Source organism: Cygnus olor, chromosome 26 (assembly GCF_009769625.2).
Source record: "Cygnus olor isolate bCygOlo1 chromosome 26, bCygOlo1.pri.v2, whole genome shotgun sequence".
Classification (NCBI taxonomy): domain Eukaryota; kingdom Metazoa; phylum Chordata; class Aves; order Anseriformes; family Anatidae; genus Cygnus; species Cygnus olor.
This window is the reverse complement of record NC_049194.1, coordinates 709,015-729,015: the sequence shown is the minus strand read 5'-3', so window position 1 is coordinate 729,015 and position 20,001 is coordinate 709,015. Positions and strand designations below refer to the sequence as shown.

The following is a 20,001-nucleotide window of genomic DNA, read 5'->3' as shown; positions in this document are numbered from 1 at the left end:
GCCACCTCTCACGTTTCTTAATGGCTCCGTCCAGCTCATTCAGGCACAAAAAAAGGGTTCAGAATAAAACCGTGGAGAGCTTTTGAATTGCTGTGTTTGCCAGGCACAAACACGCAGACACGGTTTGCTGCGAGGAAGGCACCTCCTCACGCGCCAGGCATCACCCAACGGCTCCAGCCCTGCCTTTATTTTCCTATTTTCCAGCCTCAGACCGAAGGAAGAAAAAAAAAAACCAGCATCGAGCTCCGCAGCCCTTTGCCTCCACCGGAGGACCGGGCTGCAGGGGTTAATGGGAGGGGAGGAAAAAAGCAGAGCACAGCCTCTAACTGTGATCAGCACAAAGCAGGGAGACGTGCGGTGCCCACAGCCCTCATCCCATGTGCTCCCCCTCTCCAAGTAAGAGGGCAGCACTTTTGGGGAGGAGGGTTTGTCGTGTGCTCAGCGCCACGCTATTCTCTCCTCAGCACTTCCCGGGCTGAGGCGTTTAACACCGACTGAGGCAGGGGCACGTAACGTTTAAGGCTCTCCACAGAGCTGCATAAATCTTTAAATAGCCCTTTAAAAATAAAAGCACTTTCTCACAGCCCCTTCTTCCGCTGAGGAAGGTGAGATTTAATGAGGTTCCCTCTTCTTCCCTCCCAACCTGAACACCCACTCCCACCTCTGAGTCACTTGCACGGCTCCTGCTGCCCAGCAGAGCCCCGGCTGAGTTGATCACTCATTTTCTGAATCGATCAGTCATTTACAAGGTGGTTTTTCTTTCTTTCCTTTTTTTTAAAGTCTTTATTTCAATATGGCATCGCTGTTAGCAATGTAACGCTTGCACGGAGCTGGGCACATCCAAGGAATCCTGCAGGAAGACTTGGGAAAGGAAGATCAAGACTCACTCTCCGCGCAGGCTGCCCCCAGCCTTTTTTGTCACATGAACCCACCGGAGCAGCCTGCTCCAGCCTGCTCCCCTGCTGGGCTCCTCCTCAGCCCTGTTCCTCCTCGAAGCCTGTTGGGAGAGGTGCTGCACTTGGGGTGGGGGGATTCCTGCCCATTGCAAGCCCCTAAGCTTGAAATTGCACCTCTCTATCCCATCGCACCAGCCCCCTTTTTTGTTAGCCTTACTTTAAGGGGCCTTGACAAGTCCCGTGAGCAGCCTGACGGTCACCGCAGCCAGCAGGAGGGAGCTGAGCCTGACCCACAGCAGCAGAGCAGCTCTCAGCCCTCCAGGGCTTCCGTCTGAATCGAGTCTGTTCCGGCAACCTAGGGGCACGCTGGACTACGCTTTCTGCCCTCTGGAGGGAGGGACAAGCCAGAGGTGGCTTGGCTGCAGGGGAAGAATTTGTCCCGTCTCCCCAGGCTCAGCCTCAGCCCCAGCTCCCCGGGGCGGGAGGTGGCTGAGAGCAGGGAGGTGGGACCTGAGGGCACGGGGGGCTCAGCACTAACCACCACTCGAGGGAGGAGAGGATCTTGCGCGCCCCACTGCTTTGCTCCAAAGGAGCTGCAGAGCGCAGCGGTTCCCCAGGCGCACTGACACCAGCAGGCGATGCCCAGCTGCAGGCCAGAGACCCTCGGCAGCAGCCAGAGGAGCCAGGTCGCTCTCCTGGGCCTGCTGGGCACACCACCACTCCAATTTTGCAAGCCTTCCTAAGTTTCCGTGTTTTAATCACAAAGAATCGCAAAGAAGCGCGTAAACCAGGCAGCAACAGGCTAGCCATCGCTAGGGAAGTTAAAGAAATCCAACATTTGAACTGGAGTGAGAACAGACAGGAACACTTCTGCACGAGGTCGCTCGGCATGGCAGGTCTGCAGGCGCAGGCTGCACTGCACAGGCAGAGTAACCCCCTCTAGAAGGGGTCACAAAACGCTGCACCTTTTCGGCCAGCCTTCGGTTAAAATACAGAGCCAAAAACTGGGGAATGACTCCCTTGCAGAACAGAGTTATCTGCTTTTGCAATAAGACAGCCTCCTCCGAGACAGGAGGGATCCTGCTGAAGCACGGGGGATGCGAGATGAGAGGAGCTGGTCCTGCACTCTCCAGCCTCTGCCATTAGCTCAGGCCACAGGAAGCCCACGAGGGCAGCGCTTTGGGGCCTAGGCTAAGCTTCGTGCTCCTCTTCCGTGCCCGTGGCCGACGGGAGCACAGCTTCCTCTCCAAACAGCTCGTCACAACTTCTGCTCTCTCCTTCAAGCCCTGCCTCAGCTTCCTCCTCTGCAGCTGGGAACGCACAGGGAAGCAATGGCAGCGTTAGAGACACGCACAGCTCATTTTCTACACTGACACCAAAAGCAGTAGCACCGTCCTGTGGGCTCGCAGGTTTGGTCGCTCGCTGACCGCAACAGCTCTGTTCTCCCAGAGCCTCTCAGCTCGGAAGCCTGGCCCGGGGTTAGTTGTGTGCCCGGCGTTACAGCAGCCGGCCCTACCTTGCGTTCACCTCCCGAAGCCAGTTCAAAAAGGACGGTGTCAAATTAGAAAGCGGTGTAAGTGATGCTGGTGATGGATTTGTCAGGCCTGCGCACTTTTTCCACACCTTTACCACTTACATGGGGGCTGTTGCTGGCAGGACCCCTTGCGTAGGGAAACGGGTAACCTCTGATCACACGGAAGGCATCTGGCAAGTCCTCTTCCCTCCTGCTTCTCCCCTTAGCGAGGCCCTAGCAGTCAAGTACGTGCTTCAGCGAGCCCAGCACATTTTTCAAAGGATGCCTCATTTCAAAAAGCCTCTGCTAGGCTCAGAGGAAAGGTCTGGCCCTGGTCAGACTCTAGTAGCAAGTCTGTGGGATGTAAGAGAGCAAAGGACGGAGCTCTGCAGGTCACCCAGCTGGCACCGGGACATCAGCTCTATTAGGAAAGGTTATAAATTACCCGACTGCCTCCAGTGAATCAGCACTTGGAAACAGATCTTTCACTTTGATGAGGCTCCCTTCATCTTGGCAGGCTCCACCTCCGACCCACCTCCATATCCGTTGGACCCTGCTGGGGACGGTACGGGGATGTCCTACAGCAGGCGCCCTAAGGCACGGCCTCGGAGAGCTTGGCTTAAAGCAGCCTCAGCCCTTCTCCCCTCGGAAGGCTCTGCCTGGGAGGCCAATCTGGATTCAAGCTGTTGTCCCAAGGAATTTCGGGCACATTTTAAGGCTTATTACAACTCAAGGCCTGACGCTTTGTTCTTCTGTGCTGGTGATTCAAAAAAAAAAGAAAGTAGTTTCCACCTAACCAGGAGAAACACAAGGTCTTCAGGAATGAGATTTCTGCACAGGTAAAGAACAGACCTTGCTTTTACTTAGATCCACGGAAATCCACCAAGCCACCGTTAAGGAAAAACTACGGCAGTTTGGTTAGCCTTGAAGTGCAGGAACTGGGGCTGTCCTTGTCACAAGGGCAGGTCAGTCCCAGACACCTCCAGTCGTTCCCATCCCGACACCCAGCACCTGAAGCCTTCCCTCCAAAACAACGATTAAACTAGGCCAGAGCACAGCGAGAGCACTTATCAGGAAACTCGCAGGGCGTTGATTTCGGCACCAAGAGCGGAGGCAGGGAGACCAGAACCGCTGCCTCAGTCGCACAGCACAACCACCACAACCGCAGAGCCCGGCAGCCTCGGTCTGTAGTCTCACCACGGACATGCCCGTCCGTCCTCCGCTCACCAGTTACGGGGCTCACAGGTGCAGAGGCCGGACGCGGCAGACCTCTCGATTACCACCGCTTTGTGAAAACTGCACGGGTGAAACCAGACACACCCCTCTACTTACCGGTTGGCTTACCCTAAAACATCAGCAAATCCCCAATAAAGAGGGGACTCGGCAACCAGGTTCCCAAGACTGGGGCGGAAAGGAGCCTCAGCACAAGGCCGAAAGCACCCTTCTCCCCCAGATGTGCCATCTCCTCTGAACACTGAGTCATGTTAGGGCTGTGCTCCAAAATAACTCAGTGAGTCTAGCAAAGCCGGCCAAAAGAATTAAGTGTGCTCGAACAACAGAGTCCAGCAGGAGCAAGCTATTACTGGATGAGGAAGGAACTCAGCATATGGGCAGCGCACAGGAAGGGGCATCCTGGCTGATCAAATAAAGGACCAAGGCATCCGGAGCATCGCGGCTCACTCACTGTGCGTCACTCTCACCACTTAATAATCAATACTCTCCTCCACTGCTGAAAGGACGCATTCAGACCTCACGGCCTTTCCCAAAAAAAAGGCTTTAGATGGACAAGAGAACAGTCACTTCTGCCCTTCTCATCCCAGCATCACTCCCTCCTACCTGGTACTGTGAAATCCTGAGTGTAGATGATATCATCTTCAATGTCATACAAGTCATCATCTTCATCCTCGTTGTAGCCATGCAGATCTTCCAGATAAGGCACCGCCGTCATACTTCTCCACTTGTCCTTTGTTTCTGGGCTGGGAGGTATGGGCACCAGAGTCTCTGCCTGAGCATGTTTCTTACGAAACCAACTGCAAAGAGTCCAAGAGCAGAGTTTCATCAGTACAGCTTCACTTTCCAGAAGGCACGGAGAAATCCACGACAGTACGAGATGGCCCCATTCCACCCCAATATTCAAAGGTACGCGGAGTCTGCTTAAAGAGAACTTCCTAGCTGGTTTTACACCACTGCATTTTTTTTTTTTTTAACTATGTAATAATCAAGTGGAAGGTGTCAAGAAAGGCAAGTTTCCCTTGCTGACTACAGTGCAGGGACACTAGCAGCCGTGTAGCTGCTCCATCCCCTGGGTCCCCTGTCAGCCTCGGAGGGAGCCTAGCAGGCCTGCCCAGCTGCTGGCACGTTGCTGTCCGCTGCAAGACACCCTGGGGTGCACAACGCCCACAGAAGGGTGGCTCAGGGCATGGAACAGAGCACAGAACATTTTCTCCATCACCAACTCAATCACACTAAGGCACAAGGGGCGAGCCGCTGTTCCCTACCCATAGGTCAGGGCACATCAGCGGAGCAGCCCGAGCTGTATTGCCAAAGCAACAGCAGAGAAACTTCTTTATCCTAAAGTTGAGGCTAATCCAGCACGACAAGGCAAAAGGGTTTGCAGAACGTAATTCTAAGGAGAGTGCTGTTTACTCCCAAGCTCCCTTTAACAGGGAGTTCTCAACAAGATCAGAGCAAAGACGCTTTACCTTCTCATCCCTCTGTGTCAAGGGACTTCCATTACCACTAAAACCAGTGGCCACAGTGCTACCGTCTGCCCACTGAAGGGTATCAGCCCTAATTAAACGAGGAGTCCAACAGACTTGCATCACGTCAGCACCTCTGAAGCCACATGGGTGGCCTTTTACAGCTTTTGTCCTTCCACAGCAGGGCCCAGCACCAGACCTCTCCGGACACCCACGAGCGCTGCACGCTGGCACTGAAACAGGTTCCCAGCAGCACCGCGGGAGTCTCACACCCCCAGAAATCCCCTCTTAAGGCAGGTGAGAACAGCAGCTCCTCCAGCACCGAGGTGCTTCTAACACACCTTTCCAGCTCCCCCCCGTACCCCCCTGCAGGGGGCCCAGCAGCAGGGAGAAGCAGCTGCCCACGGCCACAAACCGAGAGGTCAGGCGCTGCCATCCAGGCGCTGCCATCCAGGCGCTCCCTCCTGTCCTGGAGGAGTTTTGTTCTGCCTCTGGAGGCAGCGTGTCCCGGTTAGCAGGGAGGCTGCCACACCAAGGCACTCGAGGCCGCTTCTTACGCCTTGCCCCGGGGGGTCCTCCGCGGGAAGGAAGGGACAGGAGGCATCAACAGCTCCCAGGTTCAGGGCCATCTTCTGAACTGCAGCCTGGGTTCCTGATCAGCTGCTTGACCGGCACCGATATCAAACCCCTGTGCCTGCCCTGGGGGCTGGATGTCACTTAGGGCACTGGGACCCATTCTTCACGGGTGCTGCCTTAGGAATCAGCTTAAGGTCTCCTTGAAAACACACCTCAAAAACAGCGTAAGGCCTAAAAATCACTTCACTGCACATTCCCCTCTTGTGAAAGCAGTGTTCCAATAACGCTACCCAGCAAAAGAAAGGAGTTTGGAGAGAAATGGAAACGTAACTGTTGGGACGAAACAGCGCTGCTGAGCACCCACTGGCAGCTCTGCTCTGAGCACGGCTGCACTGGAAGCCTGGTGAAAGCAGCGAGTTTTAGGAAAGTGCAGAGATCCAGCTTGTCAGGTCTGCCCTCTGGTTCCTGGAGCGGCCTTGCAGGAGCGAAACAAGAGGTCATCCCAGCTCCTGGCCTAGCAGGAAGCAAGCAGGTCCAGCGTAACTAGATTTGGGCCAAGAGCTTTAGCAAATCCAGTGGCTGGCTTCCTCGGAGATGTGCATGGCACACAACACTCCTAATTCGATCATTCGATTTCCTTTACTTGGGAGACTGCTTTCATCAAGGCAGCGACTGCCAAGATAGCAGATTCAGCCGAGGCTGCTCCAGCCTGGCAGGATCATCTCGCACAGGAACAGAAGACCCAACACAATCAGCAGCTATTTTTGCCAGGGGCACTGGAGCTAGAGGGAACCGAGCTAAATGCCAGGGACCTGAGGAGAATGGAACACGCAGGACAAATGAGATCAGAACGGCTGCCAGTGAAGGGAATATTTTAAAGGGAGAAAGCCTACAAGTCTCTAGCAGAGTGTTTTTATTTTGCTGTATTTCAGCTCTGCCTTTTTCTTTCTTTCTGTCCTACTTACCAGGAGAGTAAAAATAGGTTTTTATTAACAGCAGAAACCTGAATCACTGTACTCTAGTCATCATGATCCCATCCTCTGGGAGGTGATTTCAAATACTTGCATATGCATACATGGTAATGAGGCTAGAGAGTGAGCAGTGAAATTCATTGAAGTTCTGAGAAAATCAAAGACCTCTTGGAAGGAGCCTCAAGCAATTCTTTCTGGAGTAGCAGAGTATTTCCTGGCAAGCAATTTTCCAGCAGGGGCAGGGATGCTGCTTTCTATACCGGCGCTAAACGTGATTAGAGGAGATTTGCTGTTCGGCTGAGGACCACTGGCTCCACCAAATGCCCTGATCTGGCTCGAGATGCTACTGACCACTGACTAAGCCAAGCAGCAGCCAGCTCCCACAGCGCGGCGATGCAGAGGAGATGAGGTCCCTCCCTCACCCTGCCTTCCCCACCGACACTAAGACACGGGCTGGATTCGAGTGCTGCTGCCTGAGTTCCCCATTTATTCCCAAGCAATTCCACCGATGTTTTCTGACTCCGTTGCACTGGCACAAACGGCAATCCACCGAGGTGCTGCTTTAGCAGCTAAGGGAAAACACAAGCTTCTGCAGGTCTCAGAGGAGCTGCTGGCACTGAACACCCTCTGTAGAGGAACCTGCCTCGTACAGACCGTGGAGCATTTCTTAGCCACTCCCAGGCCTTTGAAACCAAGAGAAGGGAGCAGTAGTGGAGATCGTGTCTTACTACTGTGCGAGCTTGTGCACCTGTGAAGCACAAACAGGAACTGTGATCCTGCCCGCTAAGCAGCAGTGTCCTGAGTTGCTCTGATCTACGGGGAGCTAAACAGCAAGGGTCGAGGACTGAATAGAAAAAGGGATCTGGGCTGACCAAAGCACAGTGATCCTGTCTGGTTTGCAGCTTCCAAGCCCAAATTTCACATCAGAAGTCACCACTCAACTCTTTTCAAGTTCTGGTACAAGCAAGGTTAAAATAAGACTCAGTAAGCACAGCTGCAGCTTCCCCATACTTACAGCTAATTCACTTCCCATTCTAGGCCACAAGCATTGCAGTTTGCTTGTTCTGGGTAGGGACAATTTTCTCTGAAACCAGATGCCAAGCTGCAGATCGCCACCCTGCCAGCGAGGACCCGTTACGAGCGGTTTGTCACCTCCCGTGGCACCGTGGAGGTCACGGGCACCGCCACGAGCAGCTAACTGCTTCGTTCAGCAGCCCTGCGCAGGCAGACGCAGAAGGCACGCGGCGGGACGTCCCTGCAACCACTGCTCAGCTCCTGGGACATCAGGAGGCGTTCAGGTTCGCAAGCCAGGTCCATTAAGAGCCAGCAGTAGGTAAGAGGAGCAGTGTCGGGTAAGAGGAGCAGTTTCCCCCAGCTGATGCAAGACCCAGAGGCCACGGCTCAGACTCCTACGAAGAGGAGAGGTGTTGGGTGCACAGATGGAGACTGGCGTTCCTTTAACACCAGACAGTTACGTTACGAAACTGATCTGCAAAACGTGGGTAGAGGAAGCAGAGCCTCCCTCCCATGTGCCTGCCACAGGGAAGTGAGACAGACCCAGGTGCCTCAGCAGGAAGGGAAAGGAGAAGAGCTTGTGTCCCCCTCCACTGAGGGCAGGTTACTGCGTGACACCACAGACGAGGGATGGGAAGAGCCCCTCGGTACACACGCTGCAGCACAGGGTAAAGGAAACCCCTCTCCCTCCCTAAAGTCCAGACATCGAAGTCCAGGAGCACGCTCAGCACCTGCGAAGGAATCCCCAGTGGCACCGAAGGTGGGTTCCCAAGGGCTTCAGCACCCAGGGTTTGAAGAGCACGGCGAAGCGTCCAGCATCCTCGCTGCAGCTCCGCGGGAGGACCCTGGGATGGTGCCACCACCGCCCGGGGGTCAGGAGGCGGCTCCAGCCCCGCGAGTTTGTTTGCGCCTCCGCTAACAAGAGGTGGAAGCGCCTTCCCTTTCTTGCTATAAGCTCCTGCAAACGTATCTGTGACTGAACAAATTAAGTGTGACGCTTCTGGAGAAGGAAGGCAAGATGGTTGCCTTGGAAACAAGGGACAGAGGTAGAATTCTGCATCCACTTCATCACTTTAAGTGCTGCAGCAGGGTCAGTGAATTAGTTACGAAATGCAGTGTACGAGCATTAAGCCCTTCAGCAAAAGCACAAGGTAGAGAGGAGACGGTGAATAATCTGTAGGGAGCAGGCTGCTCACTCCCCGGCTCTTGGCAGCATTTCTTCACCGCCCTGCACCCCCGCCCGGGAGCACAAGATACTCACGGAGGTGAGCTGAAAGTGTCAGCTTTCACTGAGCATCATCCTACCCAGATCCTTCTGGGAAGAGCAGGCTTCAAGGCTCTTCCATTGTTATTCAGGGGTCAGCTTCTGGCAGTTCATAAACTTAGATGTCAGGCTGAGGGAGTTTTAATTCATTTCCATTTACAACTCCTGGGTCTGCACTGCACACGTTGCTTCCAAAGGCTTTGCAAACCTCGTCAAAGAACGGGCTAAGTTAGCTTGGTCCAGCTGAGTTAAAGCAAAGTGCTGAGGTGGGAATTTGATGCAAGAGTTCACTACAAGAGTGAGGAGAGGACAAAGGCATAAAGACAGAACGAAGCAGGTTCTTCCTGCAGAATGCTTCAGGTCGGGCTGTCACTACAAGGGAAAAGCATCTGGAGTAGCTACAGGAATAAGGGGAGGAGTGGCAGGATCGCAAGCCATCAGTGACATCAGCTCAAAAACAAAAGGAGACTTCAGGCAGCACGGGAAGGCACCAGGTAGTCCTGGCTTGAGCCAGCATCCACCTCAGCAGGGCAGCCCAGGTAGGTTGCTTGGTTTCTAGTCCAGTTCCTGCACCTCAACGCACGCTCTCCTTGTAGGAGTGCAGAGAAACCCCAGGTCACTGATGACCATTACTGCCCCTCCCCACACCCCGACTAGAAAGCTAAGGATTCTAGAAATCAAGTCTCTTCCCACCAAAATGCTTTTGAAAAACCCTCTGACGATATCTGGATGCGGTTATCTACCTGCTGTCCCTCCGCTCGCTTTGTTCAATTTTAAACAAACCAGGGTCAGGTTAAGCACGAGGGCTAAGCTTCTCATCTATTTAGAGAAAAGCGAAGAGAACCAAGCGCTGGATTCTTTAGCACAATGCTATTCCACAGAAAGCAGAAGGACAGACACGTCCAAAGCCCAAGGCTGCAAGCTCTGCTGTGCTTGATGTAATTATTAGGATGCCACAGCAGGAGGAAGGAGGCAATTACTAATAGGGGAGAAAAGCCTGTTAAGAAGCACTGGCTAAGCTCACAGAAAACTAATAAGAGACTAAGCCTTGGAAACGCTCCTGTGTTTGCAGGTAGAGTCTCTCCCCAGCCCCTCTCGGTGCTATGAGATTAAAGCCTCCCCAGCAGCAGCCGGCCCCAATTAGAGGGCGGTTGTGCCTCTGCAGCACGGGGAAGCGGCTGCCCTCCCTGCCAGAAGCACGCTCCAGTTTCTCCTGCTCTCTCACTACAGGCAGGGCCTCTGGAGAAACCTCCCTGCTTCCAGCCGGGCAAAGCTGACGCAAAAGCTCCCTGCCACAAGGGAGAGGTACAAAACCAAGTACTGGAGCTGGAGAAGTAGCTCAAACAGCCGGCAGACAGCGACACGCGAGAACCACGGCGCTGACCCGCACCTAGGGGCGGCTCACGGCACTCTTTGCACCCATGGCATCAACAGGAAAGAAAGTGCTTTCGGTGATTTCCTCGGTACCTACTAACCTGCTCCACAGAGCCGATTCCTACCACGCTTCTCCAGTGCTCGCTGACAAAGCGGGGGTTTGCCGTGTGGCAAGGCGATCAGCACCCTGCCGCCAGCTGCACTGACCAGAACCACTTCATTACCAGGACACCGACGGCACGCAGCGCTGCGCTGTGTAGCTTGCGGCCTCCAGTCCTCAGTGGTAGATGGGAGAAGGACAGTCAGCAACAGCAGGAGCTATTGTTTCGAGGATCGGCTCTATACGGGTCCCAAACGCTAGGCGGCATTTAAGGGGCCAGCCCCCAGCAGTCCCCTTCACGGCCCACTCTTACTGGGAAGCACGTGCACGGGGAAGGGCACTCAAAAAGCAAATGCCTGCTCCTATCACCTCCCAGGCCCGGTGAAACAACCAATGCACGGCGCTTGGCTGCTATTAAAAGAGCCTGCCCGCCTAATTAATTGACCAGGCAGCTACATAAGACCTGCCCCCAGCCCCTTTGATCTCAGTCAGGGGTAGCCGCAGCTGCTCCTCAGCAGCACACCAGTGCAGTTCGAGCCTGGCTGGTTTTGTTCTGGGGCTCCTGCAGACGCCTCCCATGCCATAACACCTACCAGGGATCATCATCTGACAGCAGACAGCTACCGCTGCTGCTTTTTTCAGGGAAAAAAGAGGAAAATAGTGCTCGTGCTGACTGCGGGCAGCACAAAGCAGGCCCGTTGCCTTCTAGGATCAGAGCCTTGTTTTTACAAGGTTCCCAAAAGCTTTCTGGGCAAGCTTGTAGGCAGGACCTCTGCCGAGCAGCTGCGGTCCAGCAGGCAGCTCTGCATGTCCTCAGAAGCACTTCCTATTCAAATAGCAGATAAGCTAATGCAGCCTCCGCGCTGAAGCATCCTTATGATGCTTTTTGTTCTTGTACTTTTATCCGCCCAGGAAATCTCTGCTTAGAGGCAGCATGTTCAAACAGATCCTTTAAAAAAACCTCAGAGATAACGGGGCCTTCCCCCCCCCCTCAGACAATGGCAAGGATAAAGGGGGAGTATATGGGGGAGGGAAGAGTATGACATTAAAGAGAAAAATAAAAAAAATCCCATTGTCCTGGAACGCTTTTCCCCATACTGATTCCATATGGAGCAAATACCAAGGGATATTTCTGTCACCAGACTGTCCAGAAGCCCAGAACTAACACACGCTCCTCAACAGCCCTCGTTCAATAACCCAGCTTTAAGGAACCCCTGTTCCTCTGCTCCATTAATACTAGCTGGCCTCTGAAACAAATTATCCAGAACCCTCAATTATCAAGAACCAGTCGCACTAGAAACATATTTTCAACATATTCATTATTCACCGGTTAGCAATTCAAATGCTTTAACCGGATGCTCTAATAGGAGGAAAAAAAGCCAAGGAGAGGTTGCCAGAGCACCAGCAGAGCTGGAGGAAGGATATCTAGTGACTTCCATGTGTCTGCTGTCAAAAGGAAAAATGAGTTGAGAGCAATAGCACAGGTACATTAGCATAAGAAGCAGAAAGAGAATGACTAATAGGAAGAAGCTGAACACTCACTTGTGCTGCCTTATCTGCTGTATTGAAAATCTCTTGGCTGGGTCGTATTCAAGCATCCCTGAAAAGAAGGAAAAAAAAGTCCAGGTGTGATCACAGATGCTCTCAGCCAAGTTGAAGACAGGAGGCGTAAAGCTCTGCCCTTCCCTCCCACCACCCTGCCCCAGCAGCAAGCGATGTGTCCGGCCCTCCTGGCAGCTCCGGGAGCCTGTACCTCCAGGAAGGGTTTGCTCCATGGGTCACAGGGAGCGCAGCACAAAGCCCCGACTCTACTGCTGGCTGCCTGATCAATCTGTTCCTCAGTTTCCCCACCTGCCATGCAGACACGACCTTTCACTCCTTCACGCCGTGGGGACAGACTCGTACGGCCCCGGATCGTACGCCCAAGCACGTCTCCAGGCAAAGAGCAGCAAGGCTCCGCATGTCAAGGGTAACGCTACTGAACTTTCTGTGGAAGAGGCATGGCACATGTAAAGCTGCTTGGCACCCCAGAAACTCTACAGTCCAGTGAAATCCTGTTCTGGAAGTACAGCTGCAAGAAGTAACAACAAATAATCCTACTGTCCATCCTATCAGCCATCTTTTTGTCCTAGCCAGAAGTTTGATTTCTGGCATCAGCTGCTGAAATAACTGGGATTAGGGTGAAGAGAGTGGAGGGTGGAAAAAATAGCTCATCTGTGTTCGCCCTACAAAAGAAGGGGGTGGATTACTTAGACTCATGAGATGCCCGCTCTGCTCCACTATCTTTAAAAAGCTTCACAACTCAACAGAAGGAAAGAAGGAAGTTTCGCTGTATTCTTCAGAGAGGAGCCAATGGGACCTAACAAGTCCCATCCAGCAGCATCCAAGACCCCTCCAACGAAGCTTCCAAGACCACATTCATCTAGTGGATGTTGAACTCCTGCTGCCGCACATTACAAGAGGTTTTGCATGTATTGGATGAAGCCCCCTCGCTGCTTTTGAAGCACTAGTGAGCCTTGCAGAGGCAGCACGAAGAGGAAGGTTTTGGGAAGAGGTAGTAACAGGGGCACCTCATCTCCAGCAACCAGAAGAAAGGCCAGGAAGCAGAACAGACCTGTCAGAGTGAAAGTCGGGACAAGGGGCATTCAAATAAGTTGCAAGGACCTTGCAGATGGTTTTTCTCTTGAACAACGGTATTAGAAGAAAGCAGTCAACAGCACACGCGATCAAAGCTGATTCAGAAGATCTTCCTTGTCAGCTCGTTTGTGTCGTGTTAAAACCAGTAACGATTCTACTGTAAAAGACAGAAAGCCACTATTGTGTGTCCCCACAGGCATTTCTGCAAGACTCGGTCACTCCAAACAAGTGAGCACTTAGGAAACAAGCTTTTGAGAGTAATTTTTTATCTTTAAAAACAAGGAGATTTTTTCAGCAGATAAGGGTTCGTTTAGATCAGTTGTAGCCTATAGAGTACGGGCAGGAAAAGATGGTGTGAAAGCACTCAAGTCACCTTCCCCTCAGAAACCAGCACAGTTTCCCATGGCAATTTGAAAAGATTTATCAGTACTGATGACAGCACTAATAGCTTTAAGCAGGTGGCATCACTACTGCTCCGCACTACATCAATATGAAGTAGGTGAGAGAAACAAAAACAAGCCATGGGAAGACTTCTCCAGGTTAGAGAAGGCCAGGTGCATCACAAGCATCTGGCCACCTGAGCTCAAGGCACTGGAGCCTTCAGCATTCAAAGCTTTGGACTGAGCACACCAGAAATGTGCAACTTGCCTTGCTGAGACCATAAAAGCCACCTCGTGGCTGTTACGTGGTGAGCTGACGGGAGTCCTAAGCTCAAGAGTCCTAAGTCTCAGGGGTTGCTCCTCATACTGGGTATTTTCTCCCCCGAGCAGAATAAAGCCCTGCGAACAAGCAAGCAGCAGCCCAGGCTGCAGCTACAGACCAGAACTGGGATTAAGTGGCAGGAGGTGATTAATGTTAGTGACGGTGCCAAAAGCTGAACAGCTCGGCTGCTACCGAGAACCACCACCAGGAGAGTATTTTGAGATGGCCTTACAGTGAGGGCGAGAGATAGGGAAGATGCATTTGAACCACCTTCAGCAGAGAAAGGATTGATCCTGAATCCTGCTAGCCTGCAAAGTGCTGCAACACCTGTAGTACAACATCAAAGTGCTTTCACTGGGTAAATTCCAAGTTCTTCTATATTCCAGCCTGTCTGTAGAGTCCCTGCAGCCTTCTCAGTCCCAGGACAGCTGAGGCTGGAATGGTCCTCTGGAGCTGATCCTGTGCAACCCTCTTGCTCAGAGCAGGGTCCACTAGAGCGGGTCACCCAGGACCATTTCCAGCTGGAGCACCCTCATCATAAGCAGCTCGCTTTGGCCAAAGGAAAAATAACGTGCATCCCTTCAAACACTGTTTAAAGAAGGACAGGACTAACAGAGAAATTTAAGGCATTTACCAGATGAAACCGGTGCAACAGAGGATAAGGTTCTAAGGTGAATTATTAAAAGGGGCCTAGCAGCACTAGTTACAAACAGCTATGGTGCAGAGCTGTATTGTTCTCAAACAAGCAATTAAAGAGGCATGAAGAAGGTAATCAAGCAAAAAATATTTCCTTAAAGGAAAAGGGCTGCATTTCAGGCAGTGCTCTAAAGAAAACGGAACATCCAGTCACTGAAAACGTACATTCGTGTGTTCAGCGTGACTCACTCATGGCAGGCCTGTGGCTGAAGTCCTGTACTGAAGAGACTTCACCAAGACAAACATCATGTACTGTTCACCAGTCAAGTCATCTCAGAGCGTCTGCCCACAGCAGCCACACATCTCTACCATTTACGGTAAAGATTTCCATGCAGTTTATCTGCGAGTAGAGGAGAGACGCTGCAACGGGGAGATTCTTCAGGAGGATGCCTGACTTGCAAACCTCTACTCCCCTGGTATTTCAGGAGGAGTCTCTGTGCCCATACATGGGATATTATGCCCATTACAGCACTCTGGCAGCCTCAAAACCCTTTCAAATTACATCAAGTGGTAATGCGAACACTGGAGACCACAAACCTGTCTTGAGCTCCTTGTCGCAGACTCCAGCCCACACATTTCAATAATCCTGAACAAGCACAGCATTGTATCACATGGTAGAATATATTTTTTAAGCAGACAGCACAGTCAGAGGTATGTTTTTTGAGAGGCAGGAAGAAATCTAACAGCTATAGTTTGAATTCAACCTGGATTTTATTTCAGAGCAATATTTTAAGCCACCAATATAAAGCAGAAAACATCCAATTTGTAAAACGAGACGGGGATTTTTCCCTCTCCTTCATCCTCCACAAGCACACCCAAGTGCTCTGACCAGAAACTCCCTCTGCAGGCAAACCTCGGAGCTTTGATGATGCACATGCAGAAGCCTTGCCACTGGATGAGTTATAGACACCAGCCTGCCTGACTGCTGGCTCTGGGGACTCCCTGCTACTACAGGATTAAATCATCCCCCTGTCATCAGGGTACACATCCTCTTATCCCTGTAAGGTAAGGTCACGGCAGTTACACAGAAATAAGAAAAAATGCTGAGAAACCAACCCAAACCAACCCACTTGTCCCCAGTCACAGCCTGGAGCAGAGCCTGGAAATGAATCCAGGTGCCTAACGCAGAGACTGCGGCCTCAAAACTTCTCATTTGGTAAAAGCGTATTGGAAGAGGAAAAGCTGACCCTGCTCATTTTTCTCGCTCAGAAGCGAGCTGCATAGGAGTTGGTAAGTCACATGCAGATGTTGTCAGAAGAACCTTAACGCTGAACACTTCCACGTTGACACATCTTTACTGACTGTGCACACAGAAGCCAGAACTGTACTAGCCTCTTTTTCATTGGTGAAGAGTATAAATAAAGCTCCATTCCTGATTAGGGAGGCAAAAAGAAGGGCAGCATCCCAAGTAATCAGCTGAAGCACACTGCCACGCGAGTCTCTTCACAAGCCAAATAAAACAGAAGCTTGTAGGTCCTCTACATTCTGCTTTTACTAGAAAGTAGAACATATAAATAAAAATAAGCCCAAGGGGGAAAAAAAAGAGTAAAAACACCACTTTAAGGTTTCCATTCTTTGGTGGACTACTTCTGAAGCAAGTTCTAGTTTGTTTCTCAGCCAACCTGGCACTATGGTTAACGCAGCTTATAGCCACAGAGGAAACAAGCACTTTGCAGCACGCTGAGTTCTGCCTCACAATAAGAACGCAGCGAATGCTTGCAGCACTGGAGTGCTTTGAGCCTTTCAGAAGCACTGCAAAGGTCAAAGTCTCTAGCAAGACAGAGCTGAGCTGTGTGTGTCTGTGCAGCTCGTAGAAAAGCATCAGCCAGCCATTGACAGGATCTGATCCGTAGGCTTTGAATCATTTTCAACCTGCTGCAGCAGCAGGCGGCACCTACCAGGAAATGCAGATGTTCTGGAGGAAAAACCTGAACCAAATAAAGCACCCTGGTTTTGTCACCATAGCTACGTAGTATCGCCACCACAAGGCTTCAGCACACGCCTTGCTGTCGGCCGGGCTGCGGAGCTGCTCAGCACCCCGCAGGGTGGAGGGCGCTGGGCAATCCCACGCAAACTCGGTCACCTCGGGTCCTCTGGGTTCTTAGCTTCTAGAAGAGGAAAGCGTGTCAAACCAAACGAGGAGAACATCGGGAGGTTTTGCCAGCTTCTTCTGGGTAACGGGTGTACAACAAGAGGGGGACGAGTGTTCTGAGGTGGGATGGGGGGAATGACAGAAGGAATCGGTTGGATTTCCCACCACCCTGGAGGAAACAGACTGAGAGGGACAGACAGACAGCTGCCCCCAGGCACACTCCTCTGCCTACCAAGTGCCCCCTGGCTTGCATCTCTGCGGTGTCCAAAGACAGAAGGGATGAAGACGTGGCTAGGACGAAGGAAGCAACTCAAGTTGGCAGAGATGAACAGTTTTGGACAAAGGGCATCAGCTGTGAGGCTCCTTGTTTAAAGTGAGGCAGAAGGGAAGAGATTCTGACTCCAGGTCTCACCCAGAGGATGGAAAAGGAACTGGAGGGAGTTATTCTGCTAATGAAGCATAAGGTTTGAAGCTATCAATATCCTCAGGACAAGAAAAGAAAAACAACCGCCATGCTCAGTCTCCCTGGGGGGCAAAGCTAAGTGCAGCAGAGAGGCCGATCGCAAACCCCCAAGGATTTCTGCAGGATGCCGTAGAAGACCGGCTGCCAGCCTCGACAGACCGCTGGATTGACTCTATTGGGGCAATTCCCAAGCTCAGAAAATCAGAAAAAACACGCCACGTTTTGAGTCAGCATTCACAAACCAAACACCACAGGTAGATCAGGACATCGTTCCCCGGGGCACAGGGCACGAACCATCCGTCAGAAGCGCCGGGCAGCCAGCAGCAGGGCAGCCAGCAGCAGCCACGTTAGGCTGAGCAGAGCGGCCGCGGCACCAGCCGCAGCTCGTAGCTGTGCCTTACGTAATGGCTCCCGAAAGCTGTTAGGGCTGGTTAACGCTCCTTGAAACACCGGGAAGTGAGATATTTCCTAACGCTACGGGGCGGGATAAGCTAAGACAGCCTCAAACGAGGAGGCTTGCAGGGGGTCGGCCGCCCCCTGCGAGGTGGGGGGCTGGAGAGGAGCCCCCGCAGCCCGCTGGCAGCAGGCAGACGGACAGACAGCACCACCTGCTGCCACAGCCCGGCACACAGCCGGCACCCAGCGAGGCCACCCGCGTCCCCAGCACGGCAGGACAGGGCTCTGCGGGCAGGGAGCGGGTCCGGGCTGCAGCCCCTCGCAGCCCCCCATGCAGGGGCTGGGTGCCCGAGGGCAGCGCCGCCTCTCCCGCAAGGTCACAGCAGGTGCTATTTGGAGGGTAAAGTGCAGCCGTAAATGCTTCGAAACTCTTAACCTTTTGGCTAGCCACAAAGTGCAGGAGCGCCGTACCCCTGCAGAGGACACAGCGCAGCACACAGCCCGCGTGTAGCAATAAACAACCCTGTTACGAGCAGACCTGATGACGGACAGGAGGAAGCAGCGCTGACTCAGTTTCCTCACAGTGCCCCATAGCCCTTCGCCCACGCTTACCCCAACTACTTGCCTAGCACAAGAACCAGAAAAATAAACTTGAAACGAGGCGGCCTCATTTCATATTTGAAGTCAGGTCTTTCTCAAACAGCTGAGGACAAAGGAAAGGGAGCAAGCCCACGCTGAGGACTGGGAGTACCCCTGCACCCAGCTGCTTCAGAGAGGCAGCAGGAGCTCTGATCGGGGTCTCCCGTGTGCTAGAAGCGCACCCAACTGCTGCCAGCCAGGCACCAAGCTGGCTGCTAAACACAGCACAACTGCTGCTTTAAGCATTCAGCTTTTAAAAGAAGCTGAGAGACTGTTCAACGCTGAACCTCAAACTATTTCAACAAGTGACTAGAACAAAAGCACACAAAAACACCCCTTTCTTCCACCCAAAAGGTGCTGTTCCCATTTCTGCCACAGGTCTGGTATGAAAAGGGGCACCAGCCACTTTGCTCCACCACCCCCGCTGCTGTAAATTTAGGGAAAGGGATGAGACAACTGGGACTAAAACACACTGGGGGTAGAGGCTGATGAGGAAGGACAGCAGAACCTGAGTACTCAGTAATTCTCATTGCAGAAGCTTGCGCAAGGAATTTAATCGAGTGTTCTCGCTTGCCATTTTAAATTTAACCTCGTGGGCTTTGCCTTCAGGTTTAAAAGCTGCTGAGAGCAGGAGAAAAATAATGCAAGAACCAACTCTTTATAGAGTAGTGTCTGCAACAACTGCAACCCATCGAGGGTTTAGCATATCTCAGGAAAATGCCAGTGTCCGAGACCTTCCAGAGTCTTATCCTAAGATAAATAATCCTACCTCCTTTCTAATAGGATCCCATGCTGTCACCGGATGCTTGGAATGAAGCTCTCCCCTGGTCTACACAAGCTGAGCACTTGTTCCACCTCTAGATTTTACCCACTCCTTTTAGAGTCAGCTGAGAGACTCACCTCTCAATAAGTCTGAGAGTGGAGGACCACAATCCTCTGGAATTGTGAAGTCGCCTTTCCCGATGTTTTCAAATAACTTATATATATTATCCCCTTCGAAGGGGTATAGACCCGTTGTAATGTTGTATCTGTAAAGAAGGAGAAGCTGTGTGAGAAGCAGCACACAGAACAGGTGCTTAATTCTTATGTGACTAGGTAAATCAAGAGCAGACAGGAGTAAACTACAAGATGAATATTTGGCAGTATTTGGAATGCTTCTTCTAACTTTGTCTTCCCTTGTCGCAGCCTCTTCATTCACATGAGTCAAAACCACTAAGACATCTCCCTGACAGGCTGGGACGGAAGAAACTTTTAAAAATAAATACTAGAGATACCAGCGCTTTGTGGTTTCTATTCTTATAGTAGCTGCGTATCTCAGATGCTGAGAAGTGGCTGGCAGAGACTTACTCAGAGAGTGGAGATTGCTTTATTCAGAATTGCAAGCACTTTGGACGGGTGTATGTTCCCCAAAGGAAGGGCCACACCGCATACACCCACTCCCCCAACACCATGCAGAAGAGCAGTGACGACAGCAGGTTGCACAAGACCGAGCTATTTGGGGACTTGCAATTTATTGCAACTCCTGGATGCTGCATAGGCACTTACAGCGTGACCCCTGCGGACCAGATGTCTACTTTAAAGCCTGAAAAGGTATCAAGGCCATTGGCGATTTCTGGTGGCTGGAATGCTGGCGACCCTTGGCTCGTTCTGCACGTGTCATCCTCTGCAAACGGATGCAATGCCTGCAGCAGAAGAGACCGATTAGTTTCAGGCTTCCACGGCGCACTAATCGTAACTGGTAGAACACAAGCAGGGAACGCTCCGCTACTGAACATCTACTTACACATCACGAGAACATGCTACTGTAACAATCGCATGCCGCCGGTGATGCTTCCTGTGCTAGTCCTAGGTAGCTGAGGCACTTTTCGTATACAGTTAAGTGTGAGGGCATGTAGCTTGTCACCATACTGCTGGTTTGTCTAAGATTGATGTCTTTGCCTATGAGCCTCCCGGATGGAAGTTTTGCGCT

The 20,001-nt window shown here is 52.1% G+C and overlaps 1 protein-coding gene across 3 annotated transcripts in view; it reads right to left on the bottom strand.

Moving 5' to 3' along the window:
- The window catches only part of STK11 (serine/threonine kinase 11), a 38,557-nt gene that overhangs the window by 4,431 nt on the left and 14,125 nt on the right, over nt 1-20,001 (bottom strand). For 2 of the 3 annotated variants that reach the window (XM_040537676.1, XM_040537677.1), the window contains exons 5-8: nt 19,578-19,714; nt 18,933-19,060; nt 11,950-12,007; nt 4,246-4,439 (exon numbers count right to left, since the gene is read on the bottom strand). In XM_040537676.1, coding sequence (XP_040393610.1) covers nt 4,246-4,439; nt 11,950-12,007; nt 18,933-19,060; nt 19,578-19,714 — 517 coding nt within the window. Of the gene's footprint in view, nt 1-792; nt 2,207-4,245; nt 4,440-11,949; nt 12,008-18,932; nt 19,061-19,577; nt 19,715-20,001 lie in introns of those variants that run through there. The other variant, XM_040537678.1, reaches the window with a different exon arrangement.